The sequence below is a fragment of the Melanerpes formicivorus genome, unplaced genomic scaffold (genome assembly GCF_026170545.1).
Source record: "Melanerpes formicivorus ecotype bairdi unplaced genomic scaffold, bMelFor1.0.p_v2 SCAF_17, whole genome shotgun sequence".
NCBI lineage: Eukaryota > Metazoa > Chordata > Aves > Piciformes > Picidae > Melanerpes > Melanerpes formicivorus.
The window spans coordinates 9,988,648-10,010,202 of record NW_027142369.1 but is presented as its reverse complement, the minus strand read 5'-3'; the positions used below and the strand labels follow the sequence as shown (position 1 = coordinate 10,010,202).

General features: G+C 41.6%; 2 protein-coding genes across 5 annotated transcripts in view; both read left to right on the top strand.

Moving 5' to 3' along the window:
* The window catches only part of PPP1R36 (protein phosphatase 1 regulatory subunit 36), a 35,471-nt gene extending 29,957 nt beyond the window's left edge, over positions 1-5,514 (top strand). The window contains 1 exon segment of the mRNA XM_068149162.1: positions 5,390-5,514. Coding sequence (XP_068005263.1) covers positions 5,390-5,514 — 125 coding nt within the window.
* Positions 5,515-5,744: 230 nt separating this feature from the next.
* BRF1 (BRF1 RNA polymerase III transcription initiation factor subunit) overlaps positions 5,745-21,555 on the top strand; it is a 178,193-nt gene continuing 162,382 nt past the window's right edge. For all 4 annotated transcript variants that reach the window (XR_010988633.1, XM_068148887.1, XM_068148886.1 and 1 more), the window contains exons 1-2: positions 5,745-6,079; positions 20,019-20,099. Coding sequence is in view for 3 of the 4 variants with exons in the window: in XM_068148887.1 (XP_068004988.1) it covers positions 5,893-6,079; positions 20,019-20,099 (268 nt within the window). In the remaining variant the exon portion in view is untranslated. The remainder of the gene's footprint in view (positions 6,080-20,018; positions 20,100-21,555) is intronic.

The following is a 21,555-nucleotide window of genomic DNA, read 5'->3' as shown; positions in this document are numbered from 1 at the left end:
TTTGTTCAGCCTGCTTGTAGTTTTAGGACAATGACTCGTGACATTGACTGATAGCTTCTTTAGCACTGGATTACCTTTTGCATATTTGAGGTACTGGGACTTTCTCCACAGAAGATCAAGTAATGACACATAGCTTATTGAAAGGATAATTCTTTGATGCCTTTTATGACCAAAGCAGGAGAAAACTGGCCTCGCCCACAGGCCAACCAGTACTTATCCAAGCTGCTTACTGCTTCATACCCTTTTCTGCTGCTAACAGGCTGTTTGAAGCAGGATACTGTGTTCCTTACCCTGCTTCCAGCCTTTCTCCCATGCTGGCAAAAGCAGAGGCTCCTGTGTGGCTGTAGCAAGTTTCTCTTACCTCTGCAGGGTTCAGTCTGAAGGGCATCCCTGATGGCCAAAGGACATTACCATACATAAATACATATCATACATAAATACTTTGTCTTGGCACACAAACAATTTCATGGTCTTCAGTAATACTTGACTGGTTTATTATTCTTTGATGCTAGCACAGTCATTCTGATTATGGCAGGCTTCTGCCTATTAAATGCCAATAAAGATGATTTGGACTATTAATACTGCCTGGTGACAGCAGGATTTTTATAATCCTGCTCTAAAGTAGCTGGCAAACTCCTGTTTAAGAGGAGATCTTTTCTTCTAATCCTGTTTATGACTTGTTAGGTATAATTTATAAATACCCAGCACTATCTTTGATCTTACAGACATAGTTTATAGCATTGTTTTTTAACTGCATTGAGTTTATCTCAGGTTCAAAGCAGAGAATCCACTATTGTGCAACTACTTTTCCAAACCTATTCTTCAAAACTAAAGGTAATTCACTTCTGATTTTCTTTTTGATGTGCTTCTACAGCTTTCCACTTGCTGGTCTGGACTTCAGGCCTGTAGTTCCAAACTCAGGAAAAAAATGAAAACTATTGGTAAGACAGGCAGTTTGCTTCTGTATTTGAATTTACACACCCATCTATCTCTGTGCTTTTTTTTCTTTGCACATGAATATTAATATTTTCAGTTTATAGAGAAAATGTATTTGCAGCAAAGTATCCACTCATCAAGCCTGCACATAAAAATGGCACTTACAACCTGTGATTTCCTCATTTTAGATCAATTTCTAGGCACACAGTTGCTTAAAGAGGCACTTAGATGACTGGAATGATTCTCTGATGGTGAGTGATGATTTCATTAATGTTTGAATGAACATGTCTCAGAACACAAGAGCTGCAGACAAGTGGTGCTGTGTTTTCACAGGAATGTTTGCCCGTGCTTACCTCCCCAAGTGATGAAGGACTTTAGTTAATTCAATGCAGAATGTTACCAACGTTTCCTTGTAAAGGGCTTCCTCTTAAATGACTTCTCTGAACAGATTGTTTTGTGTTCAGATTGTGGCTGATTGACGTTGCACTGCTTATCTGAAGGACAAGTTGCTCTTGTGAAGTGATCCTGACTGAGAGAAGCTGAAAAATATGTGTCAAAAATCCTGACTGACATGAGAGGAGCAATGGGAACAACAATTCACCACTCACTATAGCACAACAATTCATGGTTACCAGCTGAAATGTTTAAGCAATTTTAAAACTTGCTAGTCAACTAAATTGTGATAGACCCCAAACCACCGGATGTTGTGGACCTTGAAAGCATACACAGATCAAAAAGTGATTGAAGAAACAGATAGCATGAAACTTCAGCTAATGAAATCCTCAAGTTACAGATTGCTAGAAACTAGGAGACCATATCTATTTTTACTTTGCTTACATCCTTCCTAAAAGCACTCACTGATCAACCATGCATCTTCAAGTGGTGTGCTGGCAGAGGCAGATATTCAGAGCAAATAACTGGGCAGTAATGTTGCTCAGAGCTTCCAGCGATTTGCAGTTGAGAGACCTCTTTAACTGGTGTTGGCTTCTGGGTCTTTGTACTCAAATCCCTGAACTTTCCCACTGCTAATTTTTTTTTTTGGTGAAATTTCTAAGCCATAGCTTTCTGCTGTCATAATGTACTAAGAATTATACCAGGCACAGATCCTGGGAAGGTAACTGAGAAAGCTGTCACTTATTCAGGGATCAAGGCTCAGCTACATAGTATTGTCTCTGAACAGCAGGGATTATATTGTACAGAGATAAGTTCAAGGTTTTGCCAGGCTGGTTTACTACGTGATTCAATAGAAGCCCAGACTTTTTTTCCCCCAGAATGTACTTCCCAAAGCTTTTTGTAAATTACCATTTATTGATAAACATAATCAAAACAATGATAGGAAATAATTTTAAAAGTCACAGAGCCCAGACACAAAAATAATGCACGAAGAGTGAAGCACATGGAAAATCAGCCTAACCTGAGGAAGCCTGGCAGATCCTCGACTATTTCATTTTCCTTGGCTGCCCTCTTGTGTTCATCACGGGATATAACCAGATGCATTCAGACTGGCACAAATAAAAGTGTATGCACTTTATCACCTTATAAGGTTAATTCTTTGCGAAATCCTTTGTTCCCCCTCTATCTGGTATCCCTATGACTTCATCTCTAAAGAATCCATGTGCAAATTTGCAGGTTGAAGGCATAATTTATGCCTTATTTTGGACAGGCCTAATCCAAAGAAGGCTTCCTTGGCTTGTGGTCCCAGGTTAAGTGGATATTCAACTTATTGAGAGAGCTCAGCAATGCTCTTAGGCATGAGTTCAAGAGGAATGATTCCAGCTGAAATGCCAGAGAGCTGAAGATGGTCATAGCAGCTGATTAAATCAAGGGATTTAAACCTTGTGCCTCCAACTGAAAATAATTGCTGTAGGAGCTGGTGCATTGGGAGGCTCAATAGTCAGAAGGTTGAGCTATGACCAGAAAGCTAGAGAGCCTCTGGCTTTTCTGTCATAAGGTACTTAAGCATCTGATTCAAATCATTGTATTTATGGAAAAGGATCCACCTCCTGTGGAAATACATAATGTGTCATCAGCTTGCTCTAGTATATTGCCTCAAGTGCTGTTCAGCATTTGCAGGAACAGAGTGGGATTCCCTCTGTCTTCCAGATTTCTACAGCACATTTGCATTCTTCCAACTGTTGTATGAGTGCTAAAAAAAAATATTAAAATCTTGGTTTTCAAGCAAATAAGGACTGGTCTTCTTTTTGAAACCTCAACAACTGAATGCTAAACACGCATAGCCATGAGTGGGTTGTTTTGGGGGTTGCTGGACACAGCAGGAAGGAAATTGGTTGGTGTGGGCTAACAGACATCCTGATCACCACTTCTTTTCATACTTAAAAGTGAAAATAGGAGGCATCAAATATGAGGGTAGGTGAAATGAAATATAGGTATTTTTCTTTTAACTAAAAGGGCAAAATATTGCAGAGAATGGGGTTTACCCAATACAAATTTTTAAAATCAATCAGTTCTTACTGTGATTCAGGCTTTGGACAACTTATTGAAAGGTTATTATTTTGTTAGTCTAACTGACCTGAGTTACGGATTATTCACTCAGCAGGCTGAATGTTATTGGTCCAAAACATTTTAGTCAACCCTCTTGCAAGCAGAAAGGACAAAGATCTTACAGAGGTGAAAAATTACTTACGTTTTGGCCAGTAGAAAACAATCCTACAGAAATGTGTGAAATATTTAGGGGTATTGTGTGAGAAAACTTTCATGAGTGAGAGGCAAAGGACTTCAGTCTTCAGGACAGGAAACTAATTTTCTTTAATCAGCACTAACCTCACCTTATAAGAAGTTAAAAATGAAAATGCACTCCCTTCTTCACTATGACATGAACTTTTTTCGCACAGCAGCTGTGCGTTATAGTCTCACTAGGGCCCTCTGCTGCTCACAGGCAAAGTCAAAAACTTGGGACTCAGAAAAGGCTTGTAACATTTAATCAGCAGTAGTTTTGGGGAAATTTAAAGCCTAAGTCCTCATGGATCAGGTCTATGACTATACTAAATTAGTCACTACTTAAGACAGTTAAGAAGGAACTTTTAAATGGAAATCTGCTTGCTTCAGGATTTGTGTTTATGCTGGCCTCTACCAGAGGCACAGTATACAACATAGGAGCTGATCTGAGTTGTTTTAATTGAAATATTCTGGTATTCAAAGGACTTCACTATGAGAGGAAAATTATGTACTTCATGAATTTTTCTCTCCCTATTATTGCTAAAAATATTTGTCTATTTGGAATGTAATTTTACTCTGACATTATCTACACAGTGCATAATTTTATGAGATCATGGTTGGCTGCTACGGCACTCCTTACCTCACAAGCTGCAGGAGGAACTTCAAGAAGGAAATAAAATCCACAGGCCAAGGAATTTAAAGAAACCAACAGTTCTTATTTTCACAAATACATCTCTTAGAATGAAAAAGGACAATAAGGAAGAAGCCAACCTATGTGCACAGTGGCACAGTCTCCATTATGATACTGCCATTTTCCTTTTGTGAAAGACCAGGACCTGCAAATGTTTAGGCATATTGTATAATTTCATGCCTATGAGATGCTCAGCTTTCTGAGTGGAACAATGAATCTTTAGAATGTGCCACAATGTGCCTCTAAATATGCTACATCTGCTCATTTTGTACCATATATCTGGTCAGTTCATTGAGATCAGTATGCAATACTTGGCTGCATCTGAGTAATTTGGTGGAAGACAGATACTGGCAGCAATGAGTTTGTAAGAAAGTGAAAGTTTCCACATTAATTGGCTTGTGTATTTTGTAAGCAAACATGAAATTCTGTGTAAACATACAGCTACAGTACCTACTCTGCATGCTAATTTACTACATGCAGGTTGAGTTCTAAAGAGGGCAATTAATTTTCTGGGATAAAAAATGGGTTCTTTGATTCAGGAACTAGTAACCTCAAGACTTACCAAGACTAGACTTCAATGTTAAGGCCTCTTTGTTATGCAGGCTCCAAATGCTTTACTAAAACTGACTCATGTCTCACACAACTTGTGTCTATGTATTACAGAATGATTGAATTTGATTTGATGAGTTAATACATTTATTGAAGCGTAACAAACATTAGACTCTTGAAATGCAAGTACGAATGTTGTAGCCCTTTTATTTTCAGTAAACACGAGAATTGGCATATAGCAGAACATACAGCCCACGTGTCACTGTATGTCACGTATTTTTACACAGCTTTTAATTATTATATGCTTTGCATGGTGTCAGTAGTGCTGCTTCAGCTGCTGTGCAAATTTCATCTGTTAGCAATGCTTCCCCCCCCCCCCCCCAACAAATCACCTAAATTGGGAGGGAGGACAAAGACTGGCAGAAAAGATGCATTATTACCCTTATCATACAGAAACCGTGGAACAAAGTTATTAACTTATAACAGGTTAGATATGCAGTCTATAGGCAAATGAATGAATCCGGGGGAATATTTTAGGGAATCTTCACGTTAATCTGAAACGCTGCGTTCCCTGTTTACAGAACTCCGAATACCCAAATGCAATGCTGGATGCCGGCAGACCCTCACCGCTGGTAGCACAACACTTTAAAGTGGAGGAATGAGGTAATTTACTCGGGCATAGAGAAGGGAACCACCGAAGTGCAGCAGCGTCCTTGGCGTCTCCCGACCCCCAGCATGGTGCCTCCTACGGGGAGCACAGGAGAGCTACCGCAGTTCCACGAGAGACGCCGGCTCCGCAGCCCAGCGCAGCCCGCCGCGGGCAGCGAAAGAGGCCGCGCCCGGCGGAGACAGACAAAATCGCGCGAGAGGGGGCGGTCGCTGCCGGGCTCCTCCCTCTGCCGGTCCCGGCGAGCGAGGCCTACGCCGAGGCCGGGCTGTGCCGTGCCGGACGGGCGGTGGTAGAGACGAAGAGAAGGAAGTAGGTGGCAGGCAGCGGTGGCCCGGAGCCCGGCCCGGGCCGAGCCGAGGCGCCGGGCAAGATGCCGGGCGGACGGGTGTGTGCCGCCTGCGGCTGCTCGGAGATCGAGGTGGACGCGGCACGAGGGGACGCGGTGTGCACGGGCTGCGGCTCGGTGCTGGAGGACAACATCATCGTCTCCGAGGTGCAGTTTGTGGAGAACAGCGGCGGCGGCTCCTCCGCCGTAGGGCAGTTCGTGTCCCTGGATGGTGAGCGGCGATGGGCTGGGGCGGGGCGCACGTGTGCCGGGGCTATGCGGGGCCGTGCGGGCTCGGGGAGGGAGTGCGAGGGGACAGTGAGTAGGATAGTGGGTGCTGGGGGAACGGAGGTCAGTGGGTGGGGAACAGGGTGCGAGAGGTCAGTGTAGGGGAGAGTGAGTGTTGGGGGGACAGGGGACCGCTTGGTAGAGGGGTTGTGAAGGGTACTGGGAGAGTGCGTGGGACAGAGCGTGCTGGACGGACAGGACGGTGTATGGGTGCTGGTGACACTATGTGAAGGGTCGGGACAGTATGTGTGGGGAGGATGCTGGCTGGAGAGTCTATGGACCGTGTGGGAGACGGTGCTGATGGGTCTGCGTACTGGGGAGAGTGTAAGGGACCAGAGACAGTGCGCAGGTGAGGGCGCTTTGGGCATTGTGGGTTCAGGGACAGAACAGGAGGGTGAGGGTGCTGTGCTGCGAGTACAGTTACGGGGATGGTTCATGCAGGAATGAGTACTGGGGGGTGAGGACACTATAGGGAAAAGGATGCTGTGAGTGGCATATAGGGCTGGTGCATGGGCAGGTGTACTGTACAAAGGGGTGCAGGGGACAGCGCTTGTGGAACAGCACTGGGTACAAGGACAGGGATGGTGCATGTGAGCTGGTGCTGGACAAAGTGTAAGTGGGGAACAGTGCATGGGGAGGGAGGACTGCTGTGCAAGGTGAAACAAATGGGGTGAGAGGAAGGCTGGGATGAATTGAGAAAAGCTGTGTGTGAGATGGGAGGGGTGCTCTGTGTGATGGAAGTAAATGCATGAGGGGCTGGAGCTCTGCAAGGTGTTGAGTGGGTACATGAGAGAAGGAGTATATGGAGTGAGTAGGTGTACAGGGGATGGGGACATATATGAAATTGGTTGAGGCAGAGGACAGGAGAGTTGCATGTTTGATGGGTAGAGGTAGTATGTGGAAGCACTAATGCAGTGTGATGGGAGGAGAAAGGCTTGAAGTGATGGGTCAGGAGTCTCCTTCTGTAAATAGATGGGTTGTGGTATTTGTGTGGATGCCCTGAAGGATAAGGCCTATGTGCCAGGAAGAGGACATAGTGTTTGGAAGGGGAGAGAAGGAAAATAGGTGTAGGGAGGACATAGTGATAGTATTTGGAAGTGGAAAGAAGGAAAATGGGTGTGGGGAATGTGTTAAAGGAGAAAGACGCACAAGAAGCATAGAAAGGAGCTTGATGGGGTGCTTGGTACCATGGTTTAGTTGTTTAGGTGGGTTGGATTGGTTGATGGGTTGGACGCGATGATCTTGAAGGTCTCTTCCAACCTGGTTTATTCTATTAACAGTGAAACAAGGGAGACTGATGGATTGTGTGGCTCTGGGGAAGGAAGAAATTGTGATGGAGTGGGCAATGCTGTGTATTGGAGTTGAGTAGCTTACTGTAGACTAGGATTTATCTGTCTTCCAACTCGGGATGCTGTCATTACTTTCTGATGCCACATTTTTTTATAGCTTATGAGCAGCTCTTTTCTCCTTCACGTTTTCCTGTAGTGATGTGGAGACAACATTTTTAAGGGCTTGTACTGCTGTTTTCTTCCCACCCAAAATTATGCAGGACAGATGGCATGCAAGCAAGAGCTCATTTTGGAGTGCCTTTATCCTATGAAAAAAATATTACAAAGAAAAGGGAAGCGCATAATACTGAGGCTTTTTCTTCTGAATGAATGAACAAATTGCACAGTAATTTCATAAGTTCCTTTAAGGACTTTTTCCCTCTTATGCAAGTTCTGTGATGCTATTGCTGGATTATCTTTTGTGATGGGCAGTGCATTATTTCCTTGCCAGTTATATGTCATATTTTACTCTGAAATATTAATTCTAGCACCCATTAAAGGCAGATAAACACTGAGGACATTTGAGTGTGCTTATGATGGCTTTATCTGGCTGGTGCAAGATGTGGTTGCAGGGGCTTCACTGTGTGCTCATACTGTGAGCTTCAAGCCAGTCTCCATGTACATTTATTTTGGTGAAATGTTGTCTGTGTAAACAACAAAACAAGACTCTCAGAGTGATGCTGTTTGGTTACTAAGTTACTGCAAGGATGAGTGTAGACCTTGTTTCACAGTAAATATTTTAAAGGAATTTGAATATGGATGGTTTGTGCTAGACTTATTTTGATACCTAATTCTTTATGTTCCAAAACAGGTGTTTCTGTTATGAAAGGCTTAGATGGGTTTACTCTTCACTGGGTGAAAGAATTGGCTGGATGGTTGGGCCCAAAGAATTGTGGGAACTCAGGTTGTTTAGCCTGCAGAAGAGGAGGCTGAGGGGAGACCTTCTTGCTTTCTGCAGCTATCTGAAACAAGGTTGTGGTGAGGTGGGCATTGGTCTCTTCTCCCTAGTAACAAGTGATAGGATGAGAGAAAATGGCCTCAAGTTGTACCATGGGAGATTCAGGTTGGACATTGGGGAAAATTTATTCCCTGAAGGGATTGTCAAGGCCTGGAACAGGATGCCCAGAGAACTGGTAGAGTCACCACCTCTGGAGGTATTTAAAAGACCTGCAGATGTGGTTCCGAGGGACATGGTTTCGTGGTGGACTTGGCAGTGCTGGGTCAATGGTTGGACTTGATGGTCTTAGAGGTCTTTTCCAACTGAAACGATTCTATGAGTAAGTTTTTGGTTTGGTTTTTTATTTTTTTTGCTTAAGTGAGTGATGCAAGCTAATCTGAAAAGATGTATTTGTGCTGCAATAGCAGTGTCTTTGTGATGTGTGCTTGTTTAGTATGCCTGTATGACAGTGATACAAGTCCTTGAGAATGGGGAGAAGTCCTTTTCTGTCTAAGCAAGACAAAATTTATATCTCTGGGTGTTGTACTGGCTGGAGAATTTCCAGTGGAATGTACATTTCTCTTGAGTCAGAAAACATGTATTTACTGAGAGCAACATTTTCTGCTGACCTGCAGCTTTCAGTGACTTCTGATTATGTAAGCAGGTTCCCATCGAAGTTAGCCGCTTTTAAAAAACACCTTTTTCTGTCATCTTTATCAACTCTTTAGATCTGTGCCTCTGAGGGATCCCCTCCCCTGTGTATGAAATGCCTTGGGCTGAGGCTCCTCAGACTGCAGTCTGATGTTCCTGGGCATTCTCCAGAGGTGCCTGGACATCTTTTGAAGCTGGGTTCTTGGTTAGTAGGGCCAGGGATCTTGGGGACCATTACCTAGGTTTTCTGTTGCAGATCTAGGAGTTGAATGGGAGGGGCTCAGGGGCTCTTGGTGTTTATGGACTTCAGAGCTTGTAGGTGTGGAACAAGGTTCCCCAAATCCTCCCAATATCCACAAGGGCTTCTATTTGTGTGCTAATGTATGTTGAATAGTTATAGATGCCTTAATAATTTATTTTAATTCTCTTTATAAAAGAAGCAAGAGGGAATGGAAAGCACTGATACTGTTGCACATCCAGCAAAACCTTTCTGCCAAGCTGTGTGTTAAGAATTCACAATGCTGAAGCAAGAAGAGAGTCCTGCACTTCTCTATATTAGTACTAAGTGGCATGTCTAGATCATGACAAGTGCTTGCTAGTAAGCCCATCAACCACACTGTAAAACACAGGAAATGCCTTCTTTGGTTCTGTCAGGGCTGGAAGAAGGTGTGAGATCACAGTTAAGTTTTCCCAAGCAGTACTTAACATCCTGTTGTCAGTGTGCCTAGTAGAGGAAGCCACAGCCTCAACACTAGTGCCTCTCACAGAGATGTCTGGTGAAGCTGGTGTTTTCCAGTGCCAGTGTGTGAGCCTGTATTTCCATTGTTTTGATGGCTTGAACAACTGAGTATTACTGTGATGAGAAAGTGTGGGCTTATGCTTGAGTATGACTGAAAGATCTCACTTTGCTACCATCATGAGGCTTGAGGAAATGCAGGCTCGTAAGTCTGTTGGGGGGGGGGGGGGAAAGGCAAAAGCAGCAAAGGATGAAATAGATGGATGTGCAGGTAAATATGGGGGAAGAATGTTTTTTGGCAAGATGAGGGCATGCCTTGTAGACCTCTTGGAGGTTTCTGAAGAAGTCAGTAAGTGGACAAAGCAGATTGTTGCATTTGCAAAAGGAGATTGGTAGGATCCTTCACTGGAAGCTGTTAGAGAATCAGCTGTCACAGATAAGGGAAAGTCTTCACATAGCAGAGTAACTACTCAAATTATAAGAAACAAACTAGAAGTATATGTCTCCTGAAGGAGTTGCCAGTGAAGTTTCTTAGAATCTGGGCTGATCATCTGGAGAACAGGTGAATAATGAGGTGAGTTAATGAGATTTGCTGGCCGCACTAAATTATTTGGGGTAGTAAAGCCTGTAGAAGAACCTGTTACTCATAGTAGCTGGGTAGTAGTATATCAGGTGGGATCAAGAGTTGCAGAGAGAATTAGGACCATTCCTTTCTGTCCCATCTAGGATAGTTACATCTGGACTGACTGATGTAACTTGGGAGGTCTTAATGGATAGCTCTGTAAAAACTTATATCTCAGTGTTCATTCACAGTGCAAAAAACCAACCAAAGAAAAAAGACTCATCACCAAAGAAACAACACAAAACAACTGAAATTCCAAACCAAAACAACAACAGTGGGGAAGGGAATGTTAGAAGTTATCAGGGAAGGAGTGTGGCAGCATATACCACTACATAGCCACAGCATTGTGTGCCGCTTAAATACTGTGTGCATTTTGGTGTGTTTCTCTCTCCTCTTCCTCCTCCTCAAGAAAATCTCTAATAGAACTAGAAAATATACAAAGAGGAAGATGAAGTGATCAAGAGGAGGGCTTCTTGAAGACCTTTTCTCTTGGAATGACTGAATAGACTCAGCCCCTTCAGACAGGGAAAGAGCTGATTGAATGGGGACAGAGTGGCCTGTAAATACAGTAGAATAACATTGTAAGGATGAGCAATTGTGCAGTATCATATAATGCAAAATCTAGGGAGCACTGAGAAATCTAGCAGCTAGTTTGTTTTAAAGGCAGTAAGACAGACATTCAGAAGCGTTGGGAGTGTTTTGTTTGTTAAATTGTGGCTCAAATTGTGGATGTTGAAACTTTATATGAGTTTGAAAAATGGGCAAGCAGAATAAGAATGTGTCAGGGCCACTAAAAAATGATACAATTCTTGCTCTTTAGACACTGAGAGATTTGCTGAGAGAAGTATCTCAACAAGTTTTCCTCCTATGTTTTGTGTTCACTTTTAGGTCTGTGTATTAATGGACTTCACCCTTCAGAATAGGATACTGAATGAGATAGTCTGTTGATCTTGCTTGGCACAGCTTTTCTTTAGAGACTTCAGAGATAGATCCTGTTCTTAGAGCACTACAGAGATGGTTTTGAGGGTTCGGGTTATTAAAAAACCAAACAACCAACAAAACAGCTGGTCCAGGAATCTCAGGGGGTTTGGTTTTGCACAATAAAGTGTAGGTGTCCTTGGGTACTACTACTGGGACCTTATCAGCTGCTGTTTTGGAAAGCGGTGAGCACAAAACTCCTCTGACTTTAACATTGTATAGCTATATTCTGTTTTGAAAATGCTTAGTGAGTTCTTACGACCTTCTTGAGAAGCTGATAGTAGAGATATTTACAGTTATGAGAGTCTGTGATAAGGCATTTGGAAATCTAGACTGCATGACAAATACTTATTTAGAGTAAGGTTTAGGAAGTTGCACATGCAGTACATTGTAATAAGGACCATGAAATCTTCTCTGATGGTAGTTGGGGCATATAAAAGGAGATAGTGTGCTTATAAAAAGATGCAAAGAAAGCTTGGCCATCCTAGCCCTGATGAGGTGTTCTTAGGAGATGGACATGACATGTTTGTCTCTGCATAATAACACTGATGCTTTTTATTGTCATAGTGTTGATGGAAATGCAGGATGTGATTGCAGGTTAGCCTAATCTTATGGTTCTTATTAATGCTGTTTTTCTTGGGGAGTGACGTATCATCTCTTCTTCTGAGGTACTCATCTTTTGCTGGGTGATGAACTGATAAATTCTTTCACAAGCAAGGAGATACCCTCTTCATACTCTAGAAATAGGGACGGGGGCACTGTGTATCTGTCTATTGACCTTGTGGTGTTAGGAAAGCCCTCACAAAGCACAAGCTAGTGAAAGTTTTGATAGACCCTGTACTGGTTCAGTTAATTATAATTTCTGTTTCTGTTGCAAGTGGTCACAACCAGGTAAGAGGCCATCTTGAAGCCTAACCCTGGACATAGAATCATAGAATCGGTAAGGCTGGAAAAGACCTTGAAGGTCATCAAGTCAACCTGTCACCCAAGCCCTCATGACTACTAAACCTTGGCACCAAGTGCCACGTCCAACCCCCTCTTGAACACCTCCAGGGATGGTGACTCCACCACCTCCCTGGGCAGCCCATTCCAATGGCTAACAACTCTCTCTGTGAAGAACTTTCTCCTCCCTTCAAGCCTAAACTTTCCCTGACACATCTTGAGACTGTGTCTTCTTGTTCTGGTGCTGATTGCCTGGGAGAAGAGACCAGCCCCCTCCTGGCTACAACCACCCTTCAGGTAATTGTAGACAGCAGTAAGGTCTTCCCTGAGCCTCCTCTTCTCCAGCCTAAACAATCCCAGCTCCCTCAGCCTCTCCTCATAGGGCTTGTGCTCAAGACCTCTCACCAGCCTTGTTGCCCTTCTCTGGACATGTTCTAGAGTCTCAATGTCCTTCTTAAATTGAGGGGTCCAGAACTGGACACAGTATTCAAGGTGTGGCCTAACCAGTGATGAGTACGGGGGTACATGTTACAGTCTTGAAGCCCATGAAGGCTGCGTTGAAACTGAGATGTTGAGCTTGAGTGATTTGACCTTGGAAAAGTCTGCAGATGGTAGTGAGAAAAGGTTGTCTATAAACATCTGAGTTCCCCAGAACTCTGCTTGCACAGAAAATGTTTGAAGCATGTGCTTTTCCCAGTGGAGTCTAGTTTTCACAATATGCAGCTTGCAATTGATAGCCAGTTCAGATTGTCTCAAACCAGCCAAAAGAGGGTGCTCTCCAGCTTCTTGTAAAATTTGGGAGCTTTTGAATTTTCTTATCACTCTTTCACTGTGCCTGTGTGGGAATCCCCTGTCTTGTGGTAGTTGTTGGGAGAAAGTTTCTCCCAACAAGTATTTATTTCCTGAGGCTGACAGGAGAAAAAGCTGAAGAGAAGAAGGGGAGAAAAGTGCAATATCGAGTATTCTAGAGGTCTTATCAGGTTGTGTTTAAAGAAGCTGAGAAAGTGGAAGTCTAGGGCTTTAATCTGACCACTAATCAAAGGAGAGAAAAACAATCCTACCTGGGAGAACTGAAGTACAGGCAGCAAACTGGAGGACAGAATTGAGAAAATAAAGGATACTGCAAGTCATAACAAGCTGGTGATCCTACAACATACTGTGTCTGGGGAAGCTCATCTTCTTTTGTTCCAGAAATCACCTTTAAATGCTTGGTAGTAAGTTGAGAAAAATAGCATCTGATCAGCTTCTTGGGCACAAACCATAAGGCAATCTGCAAACCTGCCCTTTAGAAATGTTTGGGATCTCTGTGTGCGGTCCAGTGACAGGAGAGCTGCCTGCTTCATCAGGCACTGCTACCCCTTGCTGTCCTCGACCACATTGTGGAAAGTCTCAATAGGAGGGTTCTAGAGTGATTATAGGCTGGCTGCTGAGGTGAGATTTGTGCCCCACAGGCCTTACTCTGCCGTTGGGATCAGCATGCTTGTCTTGAAACAGGTTTGCTGTTTTATGGTTGATTGCTTGAAACTTCTGATTTATTTGTAGTGCATTTTGATTTAAAAAAACCCCACACCTTTAAAAAATGCCCTCCCCCTGCCAATGCTAGGTTGGCATTTGTTACTTGACATTTACAATAACTGCTGTGAGGTAAAGTATTTTAATTTAGTCTTACTTAGTGACTAGGCTAGGAGGTTTTAGGACAGTGATGACTGTAGAGACAAAAAGAAATGGGAGGCTACAAGGGACATTGACAACATTAGTCAAGCTTCAGCACTGAGTCAGGATCTTGTAGCTGTGAGCTCTTGTACAGCATGCATACATTATGATTTTCCACCTCTCAATGTACATGAGTTTACAAGATGCTAATTTGAGGCTGGTGGGAAGAATGTTACTTGTGGAAAGCTATTTGCTTCCTTCTATTCACAGGGAGAAAGACAAGTTGTGAATGCTCAGTTTTTGAGGTCTGCCTGTGGAAGCTTACCGAAAGGTTTTGTATGTGTGGTTGTTACCCTTAAAAACTTCATGATAGTTTTGCATCTGGAGATGCGGGCTATGTTGATCTAAGTGTAGAACTTGTGTGGTGTTTGCACTTATCAAAGTCTTTTGGGTTTTGTGGAAATGGAAAATTATGGGCAGCAAACTGGAAAGAAGAGAGACTAAATGCAAGGAGGAAAAGCTTACTAGCCATTTGTCTTCTATGCCTTTTTTTCCTCTGCAACTTTGTAAGATGGACAATTACTGCCACAGCTAGTACTAGTGGGACAGTTCTAGAGGATGAACTACTTTTTCTTTCCCCTCCCCACCCCAATAGTTCCGTACAAGAAAGGATTCTTATATATTTTTCAGTGTTACAAAAGTGGAAGGAGTAGAGGTTTTGTTTTCACTTGGTAGTTGTTAATTAGTTTCTATGTAGGATATATTGATAGACCAAATCCTGACATAAAATATTTCTTCCAATGCTTCTCTGGCCAGTCCTGAAGTGAATTCTACCAGGAATGCACACAGTAAACTTGAAGTGAAAACACTGGATCCTGAAAAATGAAAATAATGTTAATATCAGCACAGTTCCTCTTGTGGGACAGATTTTTAAGGGTGACACTAATTCGCAGTTAATTTTAGGTTATGTAGAGTAGTTATGAACTTGCAACAGAGAAGAAAGTATGGATGTGCTGGATTTGCAGACCTCTTTGGGAAATCCTGAAGAACTATTACACTATTTTACTTTGTTCTAGGTTTTCTCATTACAAAAGTAATTCATAGTCGTGTTGTGTTGGGAGGGAGGGGAAACTTGCGTTTGCGTCATGGAAAAAATAATTATCCTTCATACATTTTAATGGGATGAACTGAATCAATTTTTGCTTCTCTTTTGAAATCCTCCAGGTGGCAATCTTGCATCAGACTTAAGAGTAGTGTTGGTTGGAGATTGTGGTGGGTTGTTTGTTTTTTTTTTTTTTGTCTGGGATTGAGTCTTCTCTGCTGTCCTTGTGATGGCAACAAACGTTTGCAGAGTGTAGTGTTGTCAGTTGTGAAAATGCTGAATCATGCACCGAACTTGGATGCATTCTGGTTTCGTAGACTTGTGGTAGTTGCAACAGTATATTTATCTCTTCAGTTGGTGGCTATGAAAATAGACCCGTGGAGAGCTAGCTGTGATAGAGTAGATTAAATGTTTGTCTATATAAATTTATTCAGCAGTGATATTTGAGCTGGCTGTAGTGTGTGCAAATCGGTTAACTTCCCTATAATAATGGCTGAGAGAGTTGGAGTTGTTCAGCCTGCAGAAGAGAAGGCTTTGGAGAGACTTTATAGGAGCCTTCCAGGATTTGAAGGGGGCCCACAGAATAGCTGAAGAGGGATTTCTTAGAAAGGTGTTTAGTGACAGGATGAGAGGTAATGGCCTCAAACTGGAAGAAGATGGATTAAGATTAGACATTAGGAAGGCATTCTTCCTTGTGAGGATGAGGTGGCAGGTACTGGAACAGGCTGCCCAGTGAAATTGTGGAGGCTCTGATCCTGGAAGTGTTGAAAGTCAGGTTGGTTGGTGCCTTGAGCAACCTGGTACAGTGCAAGGTGTCCCTGTCCATGGTTGGAACTAGGTAATCTTCAGGGTCCCTCCCAACCCATTCTATGATTCTGTAATTTTAGTTACAAACTTCAGTACTTTTGTGTTTTCTGAAAATGTCAGTCCCATAATTTTGGTATTGCAGGCATGAATTGTAATTGAGATGCTTATTTCCTTTCCTTTTGACTTTTACAGTTGAACTTAAGTAGGAAGCTCATTAACTTTTTTGTATTAGATTCTCTAGTCTACCTTGATTATGAAACTGTTGATGTGATGCAGTCTGTGTTCTTCATCAGATCTAGATTTTATGCTGGGTCTGTAAATAAGTAGGTTTTAAATTGAAGGCTTTTCTCCTACCTTGTCCTAAAGAAAGGGCTGGTGATTTGGGGGATTTTAATTTCACAGGGAAGGATTTTGATAGGACTAGTCATATCAAATGGCAAATACACTTCAAGTTGCAAGCAGCTTTTCATTCTGTCTTCACTTGCTCATTTATGTAGAGGAGACAAAATCTGTAACACTGGGACTGGTTCTGTCTCTTCTCCAGGTGTTGAATCAGAAACTCAGCATATCACTAGCTCTCAGAAAAATGCCCTTTAAGCTGCAGATGCCTGAGTGGCTGCTCTTTACCCTCTCTGTATGGAGGGATGTGATAAGTGCTGTTCCTGCTATCTGTCACTTTTTTCATTGCTGTTCAAAGTTACCAGACTTCAGGCTTTGTTTGATGCTTTTACTGCTTGAGGAATATTTTTGTAGAGGAGGAGAGTGATGTGACTTCTTTAGTAATGAGTTAGTGGAGCAAACCAGAAACAGCTGAGAAGCCTGAGTCTACTCAGATCCGGCGTACAGCAGCTGTGCCGCAGACTGTGCTGCAAAGATCAGACTTGGCGATGACTGCTTTTGGCTACTTGAGAGGCAGTACTCGTAATTCAGCATGAGTACTCTTGGGATTATGGGCTGAGTCTGGAACTCCGTAAGCTTTGACCAACTACCATCAAGTTTCCAGATATATGGAAACTTGATCAGGTATACCTGATCACCTGCATCTTCAATTTTCTTGATCTCTCAGGACACTGTAACACATTGAGAGGACCACACACAAAAAATGAAGAGTAGGTGTACCTGGGAGCTGCCTAACACATCTTTCCAAACCTCCTGCTGTCCAAAATTTCATGTAAATGTCCAAAGCTAACTATGTGAGGAGGCTTCATTTATTCAAAGTTGAGATTCTGAGGTAGATGACTGTGTACCCTAGGAGGCACCAACTCAAGGAGGAGGGTATTTAAATTGGTTTAGAGAAATGCTAGTGTTGGTGTTGAAGATTTGGCAGGTGGTACTTGAAGATACCAGATACTTTTTGGATATATATTTTTTTTTTATAGTCTTGAAAGCTGAATGTAAAAATCTGAAAGCTTGTTTAGGTCACTATTGAAGTTGTAGAGGAAAAACATGGAAAAGGTAAAGAAATGTAAAAATTTTAGTTAAGCTGGGAAGTTAATATGGTAGTGTGTAGCAACTGCTGTTCCTACCCTTTGTACTCTTTAAATGACTAGCTTTGTAGGGCTTTTTGTCTTTAAATTAATTTCATTTCACAGTTTTCTTTTTTAAAGAGTTTAATCTCTTTATTACCCACTTAACTGTTATGTTAATGAGTTTGGTTTGCATTCTGCTTGTAAAGATGAAGGCTGATGGTGAGACTTCATAGTCAATGGCAACATTAGTTTTCAGTTCTGAGAGTGCAAGTGCTCAACAGACTAGTTTTCTGGCATTTTTCAAAGCCAAATGCTAATTAGATATGCACAGTCTTTCCAGTTAACTGACTGAAAAATGGGCACATCAATCCTGATAGTAGAATTTGTCTTTTCAGATAGCTCTGCTAGTATCTGCTGCAGGCTCTATAGCTTGGAAAGAAGCGACTTTTATGTACCATGTTATGTCTCGATGTCTAATGAAAAAAAGAGTCTGAAAGAACAAAACCACTGAAAGCTTGGCTTAATTTTATTTTGTTGTATTCTCTCTGAATTTCAGCTTCTGATTAGTTTTAAGTGTTATCACCACTAAAATTGCTTTTGTACAAGTTTTTTTAGTAGAAACAGTGAAACTTGTGAAAGATTAATGTAGCTGTTTTGACAATGATAGCCCACTGCAGTTCAGTATTTTTGTGTGTTCAAAGACAAAGGGGACTGAAAAGTGGAGCCTTTGTGCACAGGAGGGAGCACAGGTGCCTTTGACACAAGTGCTCTGAGTCTTCTACCTCCAGGCTGCCCTGCTCCATGTGCTTGCTCTTGCCCTGCAATTTATGGCCTCCTCAACTGATTCCGGAGTGTGTTCTCTGCAAATCAGACAAGTCAGGAAGCCTGTGGTAAAGCAAACCTTAAACTAACAGAACAAGGGCCTAAAGCAGAATTTCTGAAGTTAGATTTGCTACTGAAAAAAAAGCAGCAGCATAAAACTGTTTGCACTGGTTATTTTTTTGCCAGGTGAAGCATTCTTGTTAGATGTACACCAAAAGTTGTGTGTGCTAGGATACTTGGGTAACCTCTTCCTGTCTTGCCTGATCAATTTGTTTTGGAGCATTTATGGAAATAATGAGACTGTACCTTGTAAGAGTGGCAGGGAGGTTTTACTATGATAGTATAGAGCAAATCCAGAGCTGGGAGGGTTACTTCTATATCTAGTGAGAAGGTCACTATTTGATGTTTTCTGTTTCTAATCAGGATTTTGAACTGAAGTACTTAAGCTGTAGGTCATTTATGTGAGAGCTTGTAATTATTGCTTGTTGAAAGGATCTATAAATGAAGTGAAGGTGAAACCAGTTTCTAATGTGGATAGCACTGGAAGCCTAATTTAAAGATTGTATGGAAAATTAAGCTTTGAAGGCTTATAGAAAATAATCCTGCAGGAATACTAGGGTGGGTTGTTTGGTTTTTTCCCCTCCTTCAACATAAATGTACATTAAATGCAGCTGAGAGGTAAGAGTGAGCAGTTTAGGTCACACATCACTTGTATCTTCTACACACCTGAATAAGTTATTTCCATGCCCCAACTCCTTTCAAATGACACTTCACTCCTCTGAATGTTTCTATGCTAAAGGCATTCTAGTTTGTTCTAGAAAACTATTCTAAGATGCCAAGACAGGGCTACAAGAACTTGAGGAAAAACTGTAGACAACAAGATGACTTTTCCCCCCTATTCTGAAGAGCAGATGACTTGAATTAGGTAGAAATCCAATTACTAGCAAATTACTTGTTTTGAGTCCTGTGCAATTTAGATTTTTGGTCTCATTTGCTTTTAAGCTGATAGATTAGAATTATCCTGCTTGAGGTAGCCTGATTGTTTTTTAAAAAAAAACTTCCTGCTTTAGTGGGAGACTATTTCTGTCTGTGATAATTTAAGTCCCTGTTCTGCAAGATTGGTTTGCATGAGTAGTTCCATTGACTCCCAGTGGACTCTGCATTCGGGCTCCTCAGCATTGGAACAGATGCATAATCCAGCTTCTAGTTTATGCTGATTTACAACTCAGACTTATTTTGGTCTCCAGCCTTTCATGGTGTAGATGTGGCAGTTCCAGAGTTGCAGTTTTTGTAGTGTGTCACTGTTTGCCTAATGGTAAACTGTAGTTATTTTAAAGTTGGTATTACATCTGTAGTAGCCAACACAATCATGATTGGATTGTAAATGTATTTTGTGTTCTGTAGTGCCAGTAGTTAGCTATTCAAATTCTGTATTGAGTATTCACAAGGGGAAAAAAAAAGGCAACTAGGCAATTGTTTCATCATTACTTTGAGAAATATTTTGCAATATTGATTTTTCACATTAAGCCTAGAATAGGGTTGCCACATTTTTATTTATTTTTTTAATTATTTTCTTTGGAGCTGAGATTGGGAAGACTCAGAGCCTTTTAATTCTTATGGTTTCCTAAGGAAGAAATGAATTGCACAGGGTTTGTACTCAACGTCTTAGGCTCTTCGAGCACTACTGTTGCCCTTCTTAATATAATTTGGCATGTTGTAAATGATACGGATACTGAACACAGCGTCACATTAAGTTTTCCTCTAATACTTTAATTCCAATATTGGGTTTGACATGTCTTGTTTATTCATTGTGGTGTTGTTTTTTTTCCCCGGTAGGTGCAGGCAAAACACCGACGTTAGGAGGTGGATTCCATGCCAATCTGGGAAAGGAGTCACGAGCACAAACTCTGCAGAATGGTACTTGCAAGCTTTAGTCTTTGTCATATATTCATACACATGCAAAAAGTCATGATTGATTACAATTTTTAGGTTTGAATGTGACCTCAAAACTTTGGCAGGCTGCTCATTATTCAGAAGACAAGTCTGCCTAGTGTGGATTTTACATTGTGCTTTCATTTGGTTGTAATACCTGATTTATGAGGTCAGGTGGCTGGCTAACAAAGGGTAATGGCACCTGACATTCTATGATAGTTTAAAAGGGCCTTTTCAAGGTTGACATGCCCATTGCACCCTTTTATTATCTGTTAACCAGTTTTCACTTACTGTTTTATCAGTTTTGAGGATTCGTGAAATGTTTTATGCGTGTTTACTTGTTCAAATGCTTTTGTTTTTATGCAGTGTAAGTGTGAGATAATGTATATGTTTATGCATGCTTTATACTAACCATGTGCTTAATATGTGCCTGTTGAACAGAGAGGGCAAAACTGGAAAAATTATTTTCATGTCCAGAAGATATTTAAATAGCTGTTGTCATTACATGCTATACACTTTAACTGAGAGCTACATAATCTACCCTCCTTAAAGAGTAAATAAACCAGCTTTTATTCCAGAAACATCATAATCTTCCAGCTTCAGTTGGTGTTGTCATATCAATGGACAGGAGATGTCATTTTCTGACTAATTAATACTCTTGCCTTGTGACTCTTGGAGATGACAGCTGATGGACTGTCATATCAAAGACTGAGAAGCTGACATGTAGTTAATCAAGGGACATAGATGGGTTTTACTGATATGGTGCTCATTTTGGGGGGGATGTTTTAGATCAAGATACATTCTAAATTAAAGTATTACACTTGCAATTCAGACATAGAAAATCTTACCTGATATTATCATGCCTGCATAAATATACAAAAGATAAGACTGATTTGAAATTCTGTCTCCACAAGTATAGAAAGATGGTGGAACTGTGTCATTGAAATGTAGCTGTGTTGCTTTACTCAGCCTTATTCAGCTGATTTATATAGGAATTGTTTCACCTACAGAATGTTTTACTCAGTTGTCTGTAGTGAATGTCACTAAGCCCTGCTTATTTGGCATATTAAAGCCTAGACTTTTAGGTGAGCTAGTTTTAATGTCAGGTCCAAAGTTACTATCTTAAGAGTTTTAACAATGCCTTTTTAAAATGTAACTTGAATAACCACTGGAATAAAATCACTAGGATACCTTTTACAGTTAGTGAAGTTTGTCTTTGGATGTAATCTTGCACAGCTGTTTTAAAAATAAATTGGCTTGTTGTGCATACAGCTGCTCAGTTCCTTGTCTTTAATTGTAGACTAGTGTAATGCTGAGGGGAGAAAATTACTGTCCTATTGCTTCTTAGCGTGTTTGAATCCTTCAAAAGCCCTTTTGGTTATGCTGAAAGGGAATCACAATTAAAGACAGTGTAGGTGTTTTTCTGGGACCTAGACACAGC